Consider the following 23,607-nt stretch of genomic DNA (forward strand, 5'->3'; position numbering starts at 1 on the left):
GGGACCAGTCCCCCTCTATTCTCGCGGCTGCGCCGCTCGGTAAACAGATTAGGGACGATAGTCTCGAGTCTGGCAGCGAGACTATGCTCCTTACAGCAGTTTGTTTTTCCCGCATATGCATACATTACCCATAATCCTTTTAAGTATTCTGCAGATATCTGTGCAATGTGCACTCATGACTCATGAAAATCTGGAATGCACTGATCGAAGCCAATTGTACAGTTATACTATAAAAACAGGAGTTATGAGTATAATTGAAATAAAACAAGAGAATAAGAGATGAGGGCCCTCAGAATCGTCACGTAGAGTGATATAACAGTTACATGGATGCCGGGCATGTACCCATAGGTACGGGCCCGGGGGGGGGGGGGGTTCTGCATGCCGAACGTCATTAAGTATTTCCTTTACTTTGGTGCTCATGATCGTAATTTGGATGATGCCCAAGATATTTGAGGCGTGAATACCTGTTGTTCTTCTAAAGGCTTGTTTATTACTGTGAAGATCACACCCTAACACTTAATTGTTCTATAAACGACACATGGACAAGAATACTATTCCCATAGAGGTTAGTCTAGTTAATTCCTGATGGACCGTATTTCGTTCAGCGTTACGTTGTACATAACACGGTCAGTCAGAAACTATAGACGACATGGACGACATGGATGCCATATAATATTCCCAATAGTCACTCAATTTTACTTAGCTAGAAATAATGTCCACAGACTCAAATCTGTCAGCACGTCTCTACTGTGAGTTTGTTGACGCTATTGGCCGGTCAGGTTTGTTAAGAAGCTCCATACACTAGCAATATTTGTGGCCCAATTTTAAACTATTATTGGAAACGATTGTCATGTCATCTAAATCTGTATTACTATGCATCAAACGCGTAGAAATGTGAAACACGTTTAGTGGTGGCGGTATGTAGTGCATAATGAAAAGGCGTACTACGAACATTTATTTCAAAATGAGCCCTGTGATATTACAATCTACGTACGTCCTAACCATGTAGTTCATATCATAAGCCTGCTTATATACATACATATGTATCGAATACACTAGCTACACGTATAGCGTTTATGTACGTATTGATTGCAAGCACGGTAGATTTGAATATTCATTTGTTTACTGCCCGGTTATGGGGGTGAACTCATGAATATATTCTGAACTAAATGCAAATGTATTCAAATCACTTCCGACTCGCAATCTGAACTATTTTTCAGATCGAGTATAATCCGATTAGACAGGCGCTAATGGGAAAGTACAGAAACGTCCACCTCATCAGCATAAAAGTACAGAATTGAACTCAATCTGAACTATAGTACGGAAAGTGTCGTAAACTGTACTATTTTTTCTACTAGTGCAAGACGAGCATTTAAATCTCCACAAATAACTAAACAATCAACCTCATTATCATAAGTATATAGTTGAGAAAGCAGATGACCGAAAAATGCATTAGCATTTCTACCCCAGGGTGAGTTTTCAGGCGGTAGATAACATGAATATGTAATGAAAGAATAACCAGATATCTTATTTACAAATCGAACGCCCAAAATACCATCAAAAACTCTATCACATACAGACACAAAGTGATCGTCATATATGATATTTTTAACAAATATACCCACACCACCAAACTGTCGCCTTGCATTGACATGAACAGTTTGCCTATTAAAACCAACCCAATGATAACCTTCAAGATGTAGAACGTCATCGCCAGCTAAATGTGTTTCATTTAAACTAATAATATCAGCATTTAATGTTAACAGTATATTGGATCTAAGTTCATTGTTCCACACAGTCCATCCACCAACATTTAGGTGAGCAATCCGAAGCCCATCAGGCTGGGTGTCCTATTCTGTCACTCCGTCCATATCGTTTGCATGACGTGTACGTCTAACTTCATGGTGACCTTCAGCTGTTTTCTTCATGATACGACCGTTAGCCGTGATGCGATAGTCATTACCATTTGGAAGTTCATTAAGAAAGAATCTTGCATTCAATTCGATTAACCTTTCAGCGTGAGTTTTACTTGAGCGTAAATAAACACGGCTATATCTATCACTGTCTTTCAATCGATGCTTCTCTCGCAATACCTTCTTTTTCTGATCTACACTTTCCATTGCAATTTTAACCAATCCAGGTTTATCACGACGGCGGTTTCGCAAACGGACTGCATCCAAAACTTTTATATTTTCGGCCATGTCTACTCCAAGAGCTTGTATAATATCGTTGACTTTCGCTATTAAGTTCTCACCTTCTTCATAGGGAACTCCTGTTGCGATGACGGTTATTTCGGCTACATCTGTCGGATTCTGCATGGTATCACCCTGCGCACCTGGCAAAGTCTGTAACTTTCGTTCAACTTCGTCGATTTTACCCTGCAGTCTTGCAATATCCATGGCAAAGTCATCTCTCAAATCTTGAATTTTATGCTGGATAACAGTTGAGAGATCATTTCTCAGACGATCGATCTTGCTTTCAAGAGAGCGTTGTATAGCAGATTGACCTGATCTCAATTCTTTGAGAAGACCCATTACGTCATGACCACTGCATAACTCACCGTCCGTTTCAGAACCAGTAGAATTTGGTCTTGGTCGTTTTTCTTGACTGCTAGCCATCCCAGTAAATTCAAACCAGCACTGACTGACAGCATACACTTTACGAAGCTCTTAGCAAGTAATTCGATAAGTTTAAGGGAACTTCTGTCGAAAATTAGAAAGTTTTTGAGGACCACTTCACTCTCACCTGTGTGCCTTCGAAAATAGCGCCCTCACGAGAAAAAACACAACTTCTCAAAATTACCATTTGGTCTGAAATTGGTTTATATGTTTTTTACTCTTGTTTGACTAAAATTGGGTCTGGGATTTAGGCGTAAAAAAAATTGTGTGATACCGATTACATTCAATTTTAAAATATGTGGGGTAGGTCGATTTTTTAATTTATTGTATTTTTTTTTTCATGTGTGAGTGCCTATTTCAGGTTTTCCATAGTTTTCCAAATGGTCTCTGTGTTGTTTATTTCTTCCTATCAGATGTACAGCCGTTACAGATTGGAAGAATAGTTTTATATTGTCTTTTTAAGTTGATGTCAGTTTCCGCACCCAATATTTCTTGCGAGACTTCACGATTTTCGCGACTGTTATTATTATTTTTCTCAAGTACGTAAAGAAAATGTTTAGGATCGTCTTGAAAAACTAGGTGGGGTCGGGTAACCGGAACCAAACAACATTTTTTGTTCGGCTTTAGCAATATATATTTAGCACATCCCGTCTGAACTAATGGATGCATGGTGTGCCCCAACCCCTCATATTTACCACACATAAATTGCATTTTGATTCGAAAGATATTCTTGTATGTAAATTTCCCTCAATATAGGATTACAATATATTTAAACGTATCTCTACACTGCCTACAAATAATATTGACCACTAATTAATAACAAATACAGTTGTTGTTTTTTTAAATGAAAAATTATTTACCATTTTGTAGTGAATATAACTTTGGTTATTTGATCGAAAAAAATCTGAGTTGCAGTTCATGCGCACATAGGTTTAAAATGAAATGAAACAGTGATTTCATGAGACCAACACTGTCTGATAGTCTGGTAGGACTGACTCATAAACCATTCAACTAAGGTCATCGAACTCCCCCCCCAAATAAATAAATAAATAAATAAATAAATAAATAAATAAATAAATAAATAAATAAATAAATAAATAAATAAATAAATAAATAAATAAATAAATAAATAAATAAAATAAAAAATAAATAAATAAATTTCGGATAGCAAATTGTTTTCAGCTTTCGAAGTAGAATATGAGTACAGGTAGATTTATAGTAAAAATACTCGAAAACCTTCGCAATGTCTGTGTGTGCATGCGGAATCGCGGATGCTTCGCCGTGACGTGTCATGATATTAGGAGTGGGCTCATTGTTCATAATCTACAAAAATGTGTCGTGAGTTACAAATGAACTTTCTATTAAGGAACTTGTGATACGTATTTCGACTATTAAATATACGATTGAAGACCCCAGAGATATATAGTATGGCAGAAATGTCGTATAAACGTATCGCTGTTCTTCCTCCTAAAACATGCAATGACAGATTTCATACCCTTATGAGGTATGCAAACTGGAAGTGAAGTGGTATAAGTTACAGCAATGTACTGGGGCGAGTCGTAGTAGCTTGCCATAAAACAATGTTACATCACCATTGTGACATCGACATTGTTGCAATCAACTGCCCACAAAGTTTCTTACAGCGTCGAGGATAACAGCTATCCCTTTCATCGTTGGTTTTCGAAGCCTGATGAATTTGACTTGCACAACGAAAACAACTAGGTAAAATTACTTTTATTTTACTTATGGTACTCGAGCACAGACTTTGTATGTGGGTTGTCTGAATCTGATATCATTGGCTGTACATTTGTTGTTACCGATTCGAACGTTGAGGCCTTGTCTATCTGGCGTGCCAACATTTCTTGGACGATTTTTAAAAAAAAAATGCAATGATGAAACAAAGAGGAATTGAGATAGTTGAGGCCCTCTTCCCGGGACACGTTTAATTATAAATTATTACAGTGATAAACTCATGAGAAATCGGGCACCACAAGCATGTTGCAGGTTGAAGTTTAGTGGTTTGAATCAGAAGGTGAATCGATAAATAGGTTTGTAACTTTAAATCATAATTATTTTGACTGAACTTTATATTGAGACTATTTTTTATATGTAATAGCCATCTGTTTCAAACACTGCAATTTATCAAGTCAACTCAATATTCAAGTCAGTTACGAAACCCACTGTCAATTTGAAAGTTTGAATCCTAGATTACATATTAACGGCCTTCAAGGTTGTTTGAATACAAACGGTCTACGAATTCTTAATATGTATACCAGTTACGTATTACATGTTGTAAAACATACACATTTAGCGCAATGGCATAATATTGACCACTAATTATTAACAAATACAGTTGTTTTTTTAAATGAATAATTATTTACCATTTTGTAGTGAACACAGGTTTAAAATGAAATGAAACAGTGGTTTCATGAGACCAACACTGTCTGATAGTCTGGTAGGACTGACTCAAAAACCGTTCGACAAAGGTCATCGAACTTACAACGTTAACCTTCCGCCCCCCCCCCCCAATAAATAAATAAATTTCGGATAGCAAATTGTTTTCAGCTTTCGAAGTAGAATATGAGTACAGGTAGATAGTAAAAATACTCGAAAACCTTCGCAATGTCTGTGTGTGCATGCGGAATCGCGGATGCTTCGCCGTGACGTGTCATGATATTAGGAGTGGGCTCATTGTTCATAAACTACATAAATGTGTTTATTATTTTGCCTCGTGAGTTACAAATTAACTTTCTATTAAGGAACTTGTGATAAATATTTCGACTATTAAATATACGATTGAAGACCCCAGTGATATATGATATGGCAGAAATGACGTATAAACGTACATGTGTTCTTCCTCCTAAAACATGCAATGACAGATCTCATACCCTTACGAGGTATGCAAACTGGAAGTGAACTGGTATAGATACAGCAATATACTGGGGCGAGTCATAAGCGCTTGCCATAAAACAGTGTTACATTGCCGTTGTGACATCGACGTTGTTGCATTCAACTGCCCACAAAGTTTCTTGTAGCGTCGAGGATAAGCGATATCGCTTTCATCATTGGTTTTCAAAGCCTGATGGATTTGACTTGCACAACAAAAAACAACGGGGTAAGATGATTTTTTATTTTACTTATGGAACTCACGCACAGACTTTGTAGGTGGGTTGTCTGAACTTGATATCAGTTTGAATCCTAGATTTAGGTACCCATTACATAGTAACTCCCTTCAAAATTATTTGAATACAAACGGTCTATGAATTCTTAATATGTATACCTGTTACGTATTACATGTTGTAAAACATACACGTACACAAATAGCGCTAATGGTATCGTAGCACAAGTAGAGAATATGAGAAATAAATGAAAATGTACTTATCAGTGAGTTTGATTGGTAGCTGTTGCTGTGGACTTAGTTGTGAGCATATATGTGTCAATCTTAAATATTTTTATTATTTACATGCCCACATATCCATGTTGCTCTTTGTGCAATTTACACCATCATGCTTTCACTGTGCTGTGTGCAGATCTTGTTGCTGGTATATGTGATTTCATTTTATGAATGTTCCATATATACATATTCGTGCTGTATCTATATCTATATAATTGTATTTGACTGTTTCTTATGGTACTGTGGTACTGTCTACCCATTCACCTAATAGTTCCAAGATTTAACTTTTGACCACAAATTCGTATTATTATACCTACTTTTCCATGTTACTGATAGGATTATCATGTCCGGAATACTACACTTCATTTATATATCCTCGGTGAACTTTCACCTCAATCTTTCCAGTACTAGTGGTTTCGGAATTGAAGTTTTTTGACAGTAAACGTAACTTAATTTGCATATCACTTTTCGTCATGTCATGAACAATTGTGCATCCAAAAGGCATCCTACCACATTTCTAGTGCCAATCAAGCCGGTAGCTGATTTCATATTTCGTTTGTTTAGTTGTTTGTTTTCTCTCTTGTTTGTGTGTTTGTTTCATTGTTTTTACAAAAATCCTTTATTTTCTAACCGAGACATACATCTATATATAATACACACAGTTTTATTTGTCCAATATTCTATTTACATCTGCCATTTAACATCCCCACCAACTACAGAACAAGCAGTCTGGTGATATTCTACTACATATGTAAGTTGTTGACAGACAGACAGACACTTCACCATTCCTACTGACCTTAGAAATTAGTTGTGCTAACCATTACATAAAACTGTCAAACACGCATTCGTGCACTCATAAACTAACTCTGAAGTATGGGAAATGCAATATCTGAACTCGATACTTCCTCCAACAGTAAGTTCTCGAAAGTTATGGAACACTATACTGCTGATGTTGACAACAACTAAACGAGTTTTTCATCTACAAAGCAAAGGCGTGGACAATCGGTCCACTGGCGTTTTGAAAGTAGCTTACTTCTCCATTTGTAAAATATGGAAACTATCACACAGAAATCCAAATATTCATAGAGTGAAACGTGGTATACGAGGACGATTGAATATAAAGGCAGCTTCTGTAAAAAAAATTGTTAATGGTAGGTTAATGTGGTGATATATCTTACTTTTATTTTATTTCATCAAGTTACACTAACTTGAAACACGAGCCTAATACGACCTGCCAGGCTGCATGAGAGCACAATATTATGCTTAAAATATGACTTTGCGACATTAGATCTGTCTACTTCAATTTGGTTCATAACTTTCACACAACTGTTAAGATCGTCCTTCATAGCAATTTTTGTCTTGAAATGTGGCCTCATCATATCAATAAATCAGACTACACAATGATTAATGTTTAACTAGGATCATTTTAGAAGTAGCCAGCCAGGGAGCAGATGAAAACTCCTTGCCTCAGCTTGTTCTCCTCTCAAGTGAATCATACTTTATTCCATCTTTAAAGTCTTATAAACATAAATTATACAATACTCAAATGATTGGGTGATCATAAATGAATAAACGGAAGTGTTGTTGTTGCCTTAATTTAATACAAATAATATTGAGAAAATATGAAAAGTTTTCACATAATGTGATCACGTCATCGTTCTTCCAGTTTTCTGTAATCATTATTTGACATCGACAATGTTTTAATAACTTTCATTGTTGTCATCTCAGAGGAATGCTATTCGCGAAATGCAAACATTGATTCATCACTACAGGCATCCCTACCAAACTTCTCTACCAATTAAGGCAGTAATTTGTTCTGTGTGTGTGTGTGTGTGTGTTTCTTTGTTTGTTTGTGTTTGTTTTTTTGTTTTCACGAAAACCCACTTTTTCCCCAAAAGCACAATCTATATAAGATGCAATCAGTTTCATTTGACCAATTTTCTATGTACACAAAACACGCCCAATTTAATGTCCCTGCCAAATACCAAGTGGTATTTTACTTTAAGTTGTTGTCAGACGGACAGCTACAGACAGCCAGACAGATATACATACATACATACATACATACATACATATGCATACATCCATCCATCCATCCATCCATACATACATACATACATACATACATACATGAATGCATACGTCCATCCATACATACATCCATCCATCCATCCATCCATACATACATACATACATACATACATACTTACTTACTTACTTACTTACTTACTTACTTACAGATATTTCACTATGCCTACTGAACCTTAAAAGTCAGTTGTGCTAACAAATACATAAATCTGTCAAACACTCTATATTCGTTATTTATGCAGTCAATAAACTAAACTCTGAACAATGGGAAATGCAATATCTGAACTCAATACTTCCACGCCTTTGCTTTGTAGAAGAAAAACTCGTTTAGTTGTTGTCAACAACAGTACGTTCTCGACAGTTGTGGAACCCTATACCCCTGATGTTGACTACTAAATGATGTTATCTTCTACATAGCAAATGCGTAGACAATCGGTCCACTGGCCTTTTTTAAAGTAGCTTTCTTCATTTGTAGAATGCGGCAACTGTAGCACACACAAGTCCAAACATTCATAAAGTGAAAAATGGTATAAGAGGACGATTGGATATATAGGCAGCCGCTGTAAAGATTTGTTAATGGTAAGTTAATGTGTAGTCTAGCTGCTAGACCTCAGGTGTTCTTCCAAAACAATTCGATAATCCACCATAGGTCGCTTTCGAGGTTCGGACAAGCCCTCACTCGCTTAGCGCATCGGAAGAAAGCCCGAAGGTCTAGCAGCAAGAGTAGTTAATATATATATATATATATATATATATATATATATATATATATATATATATATATATATATATATATATATTTATATATATATATATATATATATGTATATATATATATATGTATGTATATATATATATATATGTATGTATATAATACATATTTATATTATATATATATATATATATATATATATATATATATATATATATATATATATATATATATGTATATATCGACATTCTTTTTTGTTTAATGTATATATATAGTAAAACGATTTTATTTTGATATCATTCCTGAAATAGATTGTAAGAAATTAACAATGACAATCGTATACTCCCAAGCTCTTATTATCTATAAGCACATTTTTATTTATTTATGGTCTCATCACGTACATGAACTATACTTTTATGGCTGTTTTTATCTTACAGACGTTACATTAATTGGATCTATGGTCGTCCTTATTTGTCATTCATCAATACTTTTAGCTCTGAGCGCCTACTTCTTCCGACGTTACAGAATGCCGCGATCCGAAGATCACACGTTTATCCTCTATGGCAGGAAATCTTGGGTTTACCTCCTGTCCATATTTCTTATGTTACTTATCACAATTATGACAACTACCGGGAAAACACCATTTAAATACTGCCTTTCGAGACCAATTTCACGATCAAACGGTAGTCACTTCGACTGTTCAGACATGCACCTTCAAGAAATACCTCGGTTTTTACCAAATACAACTACTGAGCTGAACATCTACAACAATTTAATTGACCAATTAAGTAACACTTCGTTTAGTCATCTTCCTTATTTGGAGAAATTGAACCTCAGCTATAATAATCTTAGGAACATATCGGCTGCAAGTTTCAAGAATCTTGGAAAACTTGAAGAATTAGACCTTTCGTCAAATTTTATTATATCAATACCATGTGGGACATTCAAATATTTGAAAAATCTGAAGATATTAAGCATAGTTGCAGATGCAACTAGAATATTTCAGTTCGAAGGATTGTATTCTATTTTCAACAACTCTGTTTTGGAGGTATCAAATTGCACATTGACTGGGTTGGGTCAATTAGAATTTTTGGACCTTAGAAATTATATCTTATATCCATACAACTTGACACATAGTTGTGTGAATTTAGATTTCCTGGATCCACTTCCCAATCTCAAGTGCCTTGATCTATCAAAACCCCTTTTTTATGAATGCATCGATACATATACACGCCATATGTCAACTGCGCATAGATCTCTGAATGGCAAAGATAACACAATCGGACTAACAAAGTTAAACCTTGCTTATAATAAATTCCGGGATTTAAAGGCTTCATATTTTAGTAATTTGCATAATTTGGAGAACATTGATTTTTCATATAACGTAATAAATAGCATAGGTTCTGGTACATTTGAACGTTTAAGAAAATTGACATTCTTGGATCTCTCGTACAACCTTATGCAAGTACTATTTCCGGACACTTTTCAGAACTTATCTCTTATTCGTCATCTCAATATTTCATACAATAGAATAACATTTATATGGAATTCTACGTTTATAGGTTTAACTAATTTGACGTCCTTAGATCTGACATATAATCCGATGATATACGTTACAGCTCTTCATGGGTTAGAAAATCTCCATCATTTAAAGCTAGGTGGCAGCACATCATATGGCTCTCCTCGAAATTCAATTGTTGACCATACTACTTTAACAGAGCTTAGATCATTAGAACTAGTATGCCATAAATACAGAGTCTGTGACAATGCCCAAATACTTCAGATACATAAACACAGCAGAAGTATTGGTAATTGGTTATGTAATTATCCTAACCTCCAATCATTCCAAACCAGCTATAGCTTAAATCGAAAAATGATTAACTTTATTGATATCTCGTGGGGTTATGGTGAGTTAGCGTCATGCATGTCATTATCCAAAAAATTATGGAAGAGAAATTGCAATTCTATAGAAACCCTCTCCTTACAGTTCCCACATAATAAATTATCTAACAATATGCCAAGTTTTTTCATAGATTTACTATCAGACACACCAATCGCCATGCTAAACTTTAGTGCCCCAATAGAATGGATGCCAAACTGTACAACAAACAAATCTATCAAAGTAGAAACTCTGTTGTATAATGGATATACAGACACAATGGTGAATGTATTCTCTTGTTTTGATGGTTTGAAAGCTTTGTATCTTAACAATAGTAATCCTCCATTGGAAAATATCAACCCATCGACATTCATTGGGTTAGACGGTCTTGAACTTCTTGATTTAAGTGATAACAAGGTAATCCATATTGACGGGGACGTCTTCAGAGGTTTGGATAATCTTGTTTATCTAAATGTGTCCAGCAATGCCTTAGAATTATCTCTAGATCTCCAACCAGTGTTACCTAATCTTACATCTTTGAGGATCATTGACATCGGTTATAGTAGTTCTGACGCCTATTTTGACATTGCATATGGTAAGAAACGTTTTGAGGAAGTTTATATGCATGGTTTTAAAGAGTTAGCATCAAATCCTGTTGACATTTGTTCTATTCCTGTAAACACTATGCTGCTTGATCTATCAAAGGGTTACCTTTATAGTAACTTGTGGTGCTTTCAAGGGTCGACGAAAGTGTTCAGAGCAACTGGTAATTTAATGCAATTCAACATCTATGACTGTGGACTTGAAGGTTTGGAGACTCTAGACCTTGCAAATACAATATCAAAACTGTCTTGCCTGGACAATATCATCTTTCCTTCTTTGACACAAATGATTGCCCAAATTCTGGATGACTGTACACTTGATGTATCTGTACCATTATTGAAGAGCCTCGACATGTCTTCTTCCAAACTGCGTTTGAATAACCATCAGGTTACATTTTCAAATACACAACTTTTGAAATACGTAAACCTAAGCAACACGCTGTATGATCAAGGCTCAGCTGAATGTAACAGAGACAATGTTCATGTGTTCTTTCAAGATTTTTTCCAGGTGGAAAACCTAAATATTTCTAATTCGGGAATAACAGAATTGTGTCAATTTTATTTCATGAATTTGACATCTTTGAAAATACTCGATCTATCCCTCAATAAGATCACGTCTGTCAGCAATGATTTATTTGAATTCAATTCAAATCTGACGCTAATTGATCTATCTCACAATCAAATCAAATATTTACACCCGTCACCTTTCAAGATGACGTCATTATATGCATTGTATTTTGAGAACAATTCTTTAAATTGCGATTGTAATATAGCTGAATTGCAGTCTTGGATGACGAACAATAACACTCTCCGATTCACAAGAGATGGGTCACTTGTATGGCAGACGTATCAATGTAATGCACCTAGTAATATGCAAGGTAAACCGTTTACAATTGTTGACTTTAAGGAATTGGATTGTGAGAAGGGTCTCGCATATGTACTTGTGCTTGCCCCAACATCAGCATGTATTGTAATCGTCATTATTGGAGTCATACTGTGGATGAAACGATGGAAATTGATCTACCGCGCATACAGACATGTGGCAAACAACAGACAACGTTATCCGTTACGGTATGCTCCATTGGATGATAAAGTTCAAGTGTACCAATATGATGCATTTGTGTGCTACAGCCATAAAGATTCAAAATGGGTTTATGACAATCTCCTGCCAACCCTCGAGGATAAACCACCTCATTTGAATTTGTGTATTGCTGAAAGAGACTTTCGCGGTGGGCGATACATCTTAACAAATATTTCAGATGCCGTGATGACAAGCCGGAAAGTAGTATTTCTCATATCCAACAATTTTGTCAAAAGTCGATGGTGTGAACGTGAACTTCAACATGCAAATCAACATATCCTAAACGACAATGTGAAGGATAACAAAATGTTGTTTGTCCTTTTAGAAGAAGTTGATGAAAATGATATGTCAGAATTAGTTAAGTTTAACATCAACACAAAGACTTTCTGTGAATGGCCTCACAGTAACAATAGGAGGAAAATTGAAGTTTTCTGGACAAAACTAGTGAATGACTTGACTGGTTAATACTACACGCATGTATACACACATACATACATACATACATACAATATAATACAATACACGAATGCACATACGTACGTATAGATACATAATTGGAAACTATATCATATTGCCATGTGAGTATATATTTTAATTACCAAGAGTTACCTTTTTTTATATTGCGAATAATTACATCCAACGTATACAAGAATTATTACTCTAGCAATATTCAGTGAGTCGTTTTGTTTTCCTATTCCTTCTTTTTTCTGATCACTCTTTTTATATTTTTTTGAACTTATATCATTTCAAATACTCCATACTATCACTCTTTATTAGGTAATACGATTTTATTTTCACATAAGTGAAAGAGGTTGTAAGCAATTGACAATCGTACACTGGTACGTTCTTATTCATATGCAAAGTGTTATTATTGTTACGTTTTTCTCCATTGAATAAAGCCTATAATCAAGAATCTATTTCATTAGTGTTGTTTCTTTTTACAGTGATGTTACGAGTGTGAGTGTGTTTATGTCCGAAATGTCAGATTTACGAAATGTTTATCTGATTTCGTCCTTGTCATTGTGTGATGTCGAATCGTAATGTTTTGAGTGCATCATTCTATACTTGTGTCATTATTTTGCCAAACCGCTTTGCTAAATATTCTCGCATTTAGTAGTGATGATTTAAACATGTTTCAGTATGTATACTGATATTTCAATTTCGAAAACGGATATTGTGATATAAAAAAGCAAAACTACCTTGTAAAGCTCTGTTATAGCTTCTAAATCTAACGTGTAATTTGTATTATTAATATTATGTCGGTAATTAAGCTATGTCGCCAGAATGTAAGCTTCATATATTTCCTGTAGTTTGGTACACACATTGAATATATACTCTGGTCGCTCTACGTCACAACGCGTGTCTACATCACTGGTTCCAATGTGTTCAAAATTGCCATTACCTTCCCTAACTTTTCTTTTGATATTACTGGCGCTGGTATAATTATGTTATTCTAAAATATTTTTTCTTCATTCAGCCGGAAAATGCTAATGACATAAAGGTCTTTACTACTCGTCTATCACTCGGTAGCGACAAAGACCCCTTATGTCACTCGTATTTTCTTTGCCCGAACAAAGAAAAATATGGGAAAAATAGGGAATGACATCTAAATATCTTGCGAATGCTACCTTTGAAATTCATAATAAATTGTACAAGTTGTTTGAAATATGTATTCATGGTGAGCCAACGCAGGAGTCTGTTAAAGCTTACTGGTGTACCTTTTTATTAAATGAGTCATTTGCTAGGCCCATTTTATTGAATGAGTACCATTATTAATTATCAGTCAAGTAGTCCCATTCTTAGCAGGAATACTGCACACCTACAAGCTGAACATATTGTCAAAAAAGTTATCATGGTGAGTATGAAAAAAATAACTTTGATGGCATAGAACGAGTCATGACATGTCTTATTCAGAAGAACTTTCCTCTGCATTGATGAATACTGTGTGGCATCACATCAGTATGGAAATTGAGTTGAAAAACTAGATAGAAATGGGCAATGGATTTTGAGGTGATGGTGACAGAAATGTTTTACACGAATTTGGGACTTTCTCTGCCACGTATATTAAGGTAAATTTCGGTCTTTCAAGAGTCACTGAAACGAACAACAGATCAGAGAGCACAAGTATCAATATATTGATTGTTATTTGGTATAACTACTTTATCAAAGACTCTCCTTTGACGAGAGCATCGCCAATAACCTCAGTATTAGGCCCATGAATGTCGATAAGCATACAACCTACATCAATAAACTAATGCCGCTGTGAACTATCAGGCATACATATATATACAGCTTTCACCAATTTAGCTACTTTGTCATAATTGTATATCAGTTATAGTAGAAACCATCTCGAGTATTAAGTTCATATTCATATATTAGCAACTCTGTTTCCGATGTACACACAGGTTAGCAATGTTATTCTATTAATCATTCCTGTTTATAATATATTTTCTCTCTTTTGTTTTGTTTCGTATTCTTGTGAAATGAATTGATTACATTAATAAAATTATACGAGAAATGGATCGGTGAATTTTATTATAGGAACTCATGCTGCTCAAGATTTAAAGGGCACTGTGTTAAAACGATACTTTCTATGCCATTAAACTCTGTCATTCTTCCTTTTATACTTTCCTGAGGAGCATACATTTTGACGTGAAAAGTACAATGACCATCTTCCCAAGTGTGGATATCTGTGACATGGTACTTCCCTAACTGAGCCATAGTATTATTTACTGTAGGGTCTGGTGATCTGCTGGTTTCTTTTCTGGCAATGGAACTCTTCTTTAGATAGTGTTGCGTAAGCTTTCCCATGACGCGTGAATTGAATGTAGATGTCACCGTCTGCATGTTCGAGTACATTGTGAATTGGTTGGTGATGAGCCCAACACAGAACAACGCCTTGTTCTTTTCTCGTTTGGTGAACACCTGAAAAGACATGCAATTTTACTTTATTAAGCTTTAGTTAACTCTATAATGTATGGCTGATATTCCCTGCTCAGAGAAAACTACTAAACCACGCTTGTGTTTCGATACAATCTGCATGACATGACTCTCTCTAATAAATGGTTTTGGAACAATTATATTGTTATGTGAAATTCTCTATTGTGTAGTAAAAGCTTGTTGATAAAGCTTGTTGATGGACTTCATATATTTCAGGAAATGCTCCGTATTTCATGAGGCACTCTCTTTTTTTATCAATAGCATCAGCTTCAACTATAAATACATGAACGTAATACCATATAAAGTAGTCATACGCATATTGTTGAAATCTCAATTTAGCATTACAATTCTTGACAGCATACTCAAACTTACTTATTGTAATTGACCTCCCTTGGCTGGATAGCCACAGCCAGCTGATTAATACACTACACTACACTACACTACAAGGTACACAAACACACATCTCTTTTTAAGTGCTAGCAAATTCAAAGTTTTGTATATTATGAAGAAAAAGCATAACATTGTATGCATTATATTAAAGTACAGCAACAAGAACAAAATGTTTCCCTGTGCAATAAGTTTGTCATTGTTTTAAACAAATTTGAATCGTCAGCATACAATCTAAAGTCGAAGAAATCAGAAGAGAGTGGCATATCATTAATACATAGACTCCCAGCTCTATCCTACGATTGTCCATATCATGTCTCATTTCAACATGGTACGTGGCCCATCGACCACATCAACAAGAGATCATAGTAACGAATTGAACTAACTTGACAATAATTATTAAATGTGCAATGCACACTGCACACTTCAGTCTTTGTCAACAGATTGACTCACTATTCAGAGCACATGATATTTGAATTCGTGAGCCTAATAAGGGGTCATATCTATACCTGTAAGTTACTAACGTCCTTCGTCTCTGTTGAATGATGGTTAAGTAAAATTTTCAAAAGTTCAATTGGGTACTACGATTTAAGAACAACACAGATGAATTTTCATTTGAAAACAACGGATCTTGGTATGTGAAGTTGGTAGATTCAGAACGTTTGACTGATTGATTGATTGATTGATTTATACCACTTATTAAATATCATCTGTGTAACAAGTAACTGAATTTTTATATACGTCGCCTATTTTTACCTGCCCTCTAGTGGCCACAGAGAATTCGTGACGTCACACTCTCCTAACCTTGAACTTGACATTGTCAAGTTATGGCGCACAGTAGTTACCCTGATTTGGAACCCTGCATGTTTGAACAGAAACCCAGAAATTTCACTAAGAACAAAAGTAGCTGTACAATGTTAACATTGCTGATTGTGTGTAGTGTATCCAGTCTTTTCTGGATCTGTACTGTCTAATATCATGTGATTCGTGATATAATAACTTGGATGTACGATCCTCCATATGCATTCAAGTGCAGTTTACGAAATTGTATGCAAAATATGTTGAAATATTTTATAAACACTTTTGCGTGCATTAAATCATGCCGATATTGATAAATGACATGCTTTCATTGGTCATTATTTTGTATTCATGCTTTCATTGGTTACTATAGATGTACATTTGTATTCATATTTTTTACCTCTATATGTTCGTATTCGTACTAGGTCCCCAAGTTATTGGTAAACTTCAATTCATCATGTGTTTTTAAACGTTCAATGCCGTTGGACTTTAATAAATTCTTGAAGAACTATTGTATTATGCATTGTCCTCGCCGTAATCTTTTTATTGTACTAATTTTGTCCATTTTTCAGTGGAATCGACCGACCAACCATCCATCCTACCAAACAAACAAACAAACAAACAAACAAACAAACAAACAAACAAACAAGCAAACAAACAAAAAGTGTTTGTATTCGTAAATATATGTTTTATTGCAGAATTATTTTTGAATTCTTAAATCTTACTTTCAAATCGATTCATCAACTTACTTTAAAATTGGTCAAATTTTAAATTACATTCACTTTCGAAAATGCGATGTAATCTTGGATCCTAATGTATATTTTGCGTGTGAACTTGTACCCCAATGAGCTTACACGATGTACATAAAGGTTATTTTATTACAAGCAGGTAATATTACCATGTCAAGATATTTCGTATAGCCTCGTGGGACTTTTTCAGTGGACTTGATGTTTTCGATGTAGGTGTTAATGGCGTCACGTGATTATTGACCAATGCATCGGAATTGATGACCTGATCGTACGGTGTGACACCTATAATCCAAACCTCAGTTAAATGTCGGTTGCTCCTTTCACACATGGCTTGCCTCCCGCCACTTCCATAGATCTCTAGTCTCTTTATGCATTGTTTTGTATATCATCCGTTAACTACTTGGTGTCCCGAGTCAATGAATGTTCTGTCACTGCATGCCATGGTCTTTTCCTTAAGTGATTTCCAGTGTTCTTCTATCCTGATTTTGAGTAGCAGTTCCACACTGTCGAGACGTGTTCTGACTACTCTTGCTTCCTGGTTAATGAGATAATGCGAGTTTATATAGTGTTATTGGTCCTTATGTAGGTTGACAGTAAGCATACCGAGTTACAAATGTACTTTTTCACATATATGTATGTTGGAATAAAGAAAACCAAGCTCATTATTTTCCTCAATTTATCTAGTAAGTTTTATGTTGCCAAGTTGTTCATTCAAATGTTCAGCGAACGGATCAATACGGTCATGTTTCATGATTAAAACATGTTATTTGCATACCGGCTCCAGGTTTGTGATGGTCACGTTGCAGATTCCAGTGCCCTCTGTTCGGTTAGCAACAAATCAGAGAGATTGGTGAGCATATGTACTAGCTGCACCATCCATAGTTCTGAAGGTATATGTTGACGGTATGGTGACACGGGCGCCATTAAAGCCTGACAAAAAATTCAGTCCATTGAAGAATTCAATCAAGTGTAGACGAAATATTTGGGCAAGGTAACATGTCCTGCTTGTGACAAAACAGCCTTTACACACACATCATGAAACCAAGCTGATGGATCTCTTTGGATTTCTCACAAGAGGTGGGGAATTGTTTGTCCTATAAGAGCCGCAAACAAGTGTATAAAAAAATACCTAACAAGTGTTAGTTACTCCGTCTTATTAGATAGATCATTCGTATTTCGAATTATTTTTCTCATGTCCTCTTTATTCTGCAAAGTATAGATTGCATTGCATTCATTACTATAGAATATGGGATGACATCTGTCCCATACTTGTTTAACAGATTTCAAGGACATGGGACAACTCTTTCAATATCCATCTTTCTGCCTGCCTGTTATAAGTCTAATAATGCCCTAGTACTGCATTCCGTACGGCCGCGGGCTTATTAGATTTCGGTAAATATATCATTGTCAAATGCATAATTAATTTTTTCAGTAATTGAGTAATGTTTTAAGATTTTTTTTAATATGTCAAAGTTAATATCTGGTATGTAAGTTAAGTAAGTGTACATTTTCCATAAAATATTATCCTACGTCATAATTCTATCACTGTCATAAGTAATGCGTTTTAGTCATTATGTAATATCATAATTTATGAGTGTGACATTCAGATTCTGTACGATTTGGTATAACAAATGTTGATAAAAAGGTTCACATAGCTTAGAAAGTGATTTACATTTCAATTATATTCAAATCCAACACAAAAGAACAAATAATATTTGTATTTCCAAGCCTATCTTTTACAACTGCAGTATTGAGTAATTCCGCTTTGTAATTGGACCTCACAGAATATCATGATAATATTCAGGCCTCCTTGGTTTGTATTGAATGTAGTTATACCGGCGTACAATATACAAGTGTTAACTGTTAGTGATATGATAATTGCAGTTTACTTTCAGAGAAAGTCTCTGAACTAAAACGAAAGAAATAAGGCCAGTACATGACTGTAGCTATAGGATCCTGGAAGTAGTTGATTACTACCACAGTAAGGATAACAAAACATCAATAAAAGCATTTATCAAATATATTGGATTTTTCAGCTCTTGAATATACGTTGTTGTTGTTGTTGTTGTTGTTGTTGTTGTTGATTGCAGTGGTTGGAATATTTTTGGTCGTTCATTTGAAAGCTAATGTAGACTGTGGCGTTGCTGTGAAAGAATAACACGACGAGCATAAAAAAAACTGGCGAAAGTGGTTTTCAACAGACACCGGTAATTGCAGGAGCATTTCGGGCTACATGACATAAACAACACAAACCATTCAACACTGCCTCATTTCCACAGGCGAAGTAAATAAACAGAACAACGAGGAGACCGCCAACAAGCAAAATAGGCAATACTATTTCGTACGTTTCCACCATGTTGAACAGGATTTTATATTTGTATACAGTCAGCGTATGCCTGGGAAACAAATGGAAAATGAAATAAAATAAACAAAATGAGGTACATATATAAAAGAACTAGTTGTATCTTTACTACACAGTATACGATATTATGGAATGTTTGGAAAAATAAAGTTTTTAATTTGTGTTGGAATTATAGCCGTGATTTGTTAAAATTAGGCTGGGAACATGTGCAGTAGAGTTGTGATTTAGGTACTAATAGATCTAGATTACCTCCTATTGACAGTAATTACCGGTTTGAAGACTTTCCATCCCGACATTGGCGTGTAATTTGGGAGTGACGTCACTTTGACCTACAAGCAAAGGCTTTTGACGGAATTTGAAGAGTGCATGATACTGCTTAATTACTGAATATAGTTCATTATTCAAAATACTCATTAAAGGTAAATGTTGTAGCAACAAACTTCATAGGACAGGTGCGTATTATTATGGTTGATACATGTACCATATTATACAAAATTGGTGCGTATTATTATGGTTGATACATGTACCATATTATACAAAATTTGAAGGTTGCATTTTTAAGATACAGCCTAGTTACCTAAAATCATTATTTATGCAAAGCTATAGCTGTAAGCTATATCAACAAATTTTATAGGACATATCCGCTTTGTTATGGTTAACGTATGTACTAAATGATATTGAAATTCAAGTATGCATTCTTATGATATATCTTACTTACCGGAAATCATTAATCATGCAAATTATTCATTAACACTGTAAGGTACATCAACAACTTTGTAGGGCATATAAAGTTTGTTATGTTTAATGTATGAAGTAAATTATATTGAAATTGAAACATGTAGTCTTAACATATAGCCTAATTACCGAAAATCATTGATTATGCAAATTATTCGTTAACACTGTAAGGTACATCAACTAACTTTATAGGACATACACAATTTGTTATGGTTAATGTATGTACTGAAATGTATTGAAATTGAAGTATGCAGGCGTAAGATATAGCCTAATTACCGAAAATTATTAATAATGAATGTCTGTCTGTGTGTCCGTCTGTTTGTCTGTCTGTTATAAACACTTTTGTGTGCATTAAATCATGGCGATAGTGATAAATGACATGCTTTCATTTTTTACTATTTTGTATTCATGATTTCATTGGTTACTATGTACTTTTGTATTCCAGCTTTCAGTGGTTACTATGTACTTTTGTATTCTAGCTTTCATTGGCTACTATATACATCTGTATTCCTGCTTTCAGTGGTTACTATGTACATTTGTATTCATATTTTTGACCTCTAAATGTTCGTATTCGTACTAGATTCTTATTGGTTAACTTCAATTCATCATGTGTTTGTGTTTTTTTAAATGTTCAATGACGTTGGACTTTAATAAATTCTTGAAGAACTATTGTATTATCCATTGTCCTCACCGTAATCTTTTTATTGTGCTAATTTTGTCCATTTTTCAGTGGAATCGACCGACCAACCATCCATCCTACCAAACAAACAAACAAACAAGCAAACAAAAAGTGTTTGTATTCGTACATATTTATGTTTTATTGCAGAATTATTTTTGTATTCTTAAATCATACTTTCAAATCGATTCATCAACTTATTTTAAAATTGGTCAAATTTTACATTACATTATATTCACTTTTGGAAATGCTATGCAATCTTGGATCCTAATGTATATTTTGCGTGTAAACTTGTACCCCAATGAGCTGATACTTTCTCACACGATGTACATAAAATTAAGGTTATTGTATCACAAGCAGGAAACATTACCATTACATGTCAAGCTATAGCCTCGTGTGACTTTTTCAGTGGACTTGATGTTTTCGATATAGGTGTTAATGGCGTCACGTGATTATTGACCACTGCATCGGAATTGATGACCTGATCGTACGTTGTGACACCTGTAATCCCAATCTCAGTTTATTGTCCGCTGCTCCTTTCAGACGCGGCTTGCCTCCCGCCACTTCCATAGATCTCTAGTCTCTTTATGCATTGTTTTGTATCATCCGTTATTTACTTGGTGTCCCCGTGTCAATGAATGTTCTGTCACTGCATGGTCGTTTTCTTACGTGATTTCCTGTGCTCTTCTATCCTGATTTTGAGTAGGAGTTTCGCACTGTGGAGATGTGTTCTGACTACTCTAGCTTCCTGGTTAATGGGATAATGCGAGTTTATATAATGTTATTGGTCCCAGCTCTGAGAACTGATCAATACGGTCATGTTTCGTGATTAAAACATGTCATCTACATACCGGCTCCAGGTTTGTGGTAGACAGGTTACAGAATCTAGTGCAACTCGTTCCGAGAGATTGGTGAGCATATGTAGTAGCTACACATGCATGGTTGCGCCATTAAAACCTCAGGAAACATTCAGTCCACTGAAGAAGTCAATCGAGTGTAGACGAAATATTTAGACAAGGTAACATTTCCTGCTTGTGATAAAATAACCTTTATATATATCATGAAACCAAGCTGATGGATCTTTTTGGATTTCTCACAAGAGGTGGGGATTTTTGTCCCATATGAGCTGCAGACATGTGTATACAAACATACCTAACAAGTGTTAGTTACTCCATCTTAATATTAGACCATTTGTATTTCCAATTATGTTTAGGTATTAATATAGTAGACATGTAACACTCAGATTCTGTATGATTTGATATATCAAATTATGATAAAAGGCTCACATATCGTAAGAAGTCAAATGTGCATATAAATCCAACACAGAAAAAGAAATAAAATTTGTGTTTGGAGAGATAGCTTTTATAACTGCTGTATTGAGTAATTCCGCAGTCTAATTGGATCTCATAGAATATCATGATAGTATATGATAATATTCAGGCCTGTTTGGTTTATATTGCATATAGTTATACCAATGTACAATTTAAAATTTAATACAAATTCTAAATGTAAGTAAATTGCTAATTGCAGTTTACTTTCAGGGAAAGTCTCTGAAGTAAAATGAAAGAAATAAGGCCAGTACGGATTGAAGTAGGATCTCGGAAGTAGTTGATTACTACCACAGTAAGGAGAACAAAACATCAATAAAAGCATTTATCAAATGTATTGGATGTTTTAGCTCTTGAATATACGTTCTGCTGCTTTTATTTTTAAATTGTAGTGGTTGGATATGCACTGGAGATGCTGTGAAAGAATAGCACGACCAGAGTAAAAACAAGCTGAACTGTTTTTTTTCAGCAACCATCAGATTCTCCTGCAGGAGTAACATGGTTGAGTGTTTTACAGTAACACTGCAAAGCCTCCGTCCCTGCCTTAGTTCCACAGGCGTAGAAAATAAATATAACAATGAGGAGACCAACAACAGCCAGTATAGGCAGTATTATTGCGATAGCTTCCACCATGTTGATAAGGATTTTATATTTGGTATACAACTTACAAGTCAGCGTATGCCTGGGTAACAAACGGACAATGAAATGAAATAAACAAAACGAAGTACATATATAAAAGAACTGGTTGTATGTTTGTAATACAGTATACGATATTATGGAATGCTTGGAAAAATAAAGTTATTTCATTTGTTTTGGAATTATAGACGTGATTTCTTACAATTAGGTTGGAAACATGTGCAGTACGTACATACAGTTCAACAGTTGTGATTTAGGACCAAGATAGATGCCTCCTTTTGACAGTAATGTACCAGTTTGAAGACTTTCCATTGAGACTTTGGTGTTATTTTGTGAAATGGAGTCATGTTGACATACAAGCTAAGTATGAGCCAATCATAACTGTGAAATATACAGTGACACGAGACAAATCTGTTTTGGCATGCCGTTAGAGGTGTGTGGCTGGTAGGAGTTGTACATGTACGTGCCTGGGTAAAATGCGTTTTATCGCTCAAAAGTAGTGTGCCGACTTCATATATACATTGCAGTTTAAATCTTATAGGTATGTCTGACTGATTTATATATGTATAATATTCGTATGAGCGTAGTGAGTGAGCTAGCTGTGGTACTAAATATTCAGGGA

General features: G+C 35.0%; 1 protein-coding gene across 3 annotated transcripts; it reads left to right on the forward strand.

Annotated features, from left to right (window-relative positions):
- The first annotated feature begins 4,199 nt into the window (after window positions 1-4,199).
- On the forward strand, window positions 4,200-13,268 carry LOC144432791 (uncharacterized). Of its 3 annotated transcripts, XM_078121070.1 has the most exons (4): window positions 4,200-4,340; window positions 5,498-5,733; window positions 8,576-8,679; window positions 9,250-13,268. In XM_078121070.1, exon 4 carries the CDS (start codon window positions 9,270-9,272, stop codon window positions 12,837-12,839), a length of 3,570 nt encoding a protein of 1,189 aa, XP_077977196.1. In that variant the 5' UTR covers window positions 4,200-4,340; window positions 5,498-5,733; window positions 8,576-8,679; window positions 9,250-9,269; the 3' UTR covers window positions 12,840-13,268. The 3 variants fall into 3 exon arrangements, with proteins under 3 accessions (XP_077977196.1, XP_077977198.1, XP_077977197.1); XM_078121072.1 differs by lacking the exon at window positions 5,498-5,733; XM_078121071.1 differs by lacking the exons at window positions 4,200-4,340; window positions 5,498-5,733 and adding an exon at window positions 7,012-7,163.
- The last annotated feature ends 10,339 nt before the right edge of the window (window positions 13,269-23,607 follow it).

Source organism: Glandiceps talaboti, chromosome 3 (genome assembly GCF_964340395.1).
Source record: "Glandiceps talaboti chromosome 3, keGlaTala1.1, whole genome shotgun sequence".
NCBI classification, from domain to species: domain Eukaryota; kingdom Metazoa; phylum Hemichordata; class Enteropneusta; family Spengelidae; genus Glandiceps; species Glandiceps talaboti.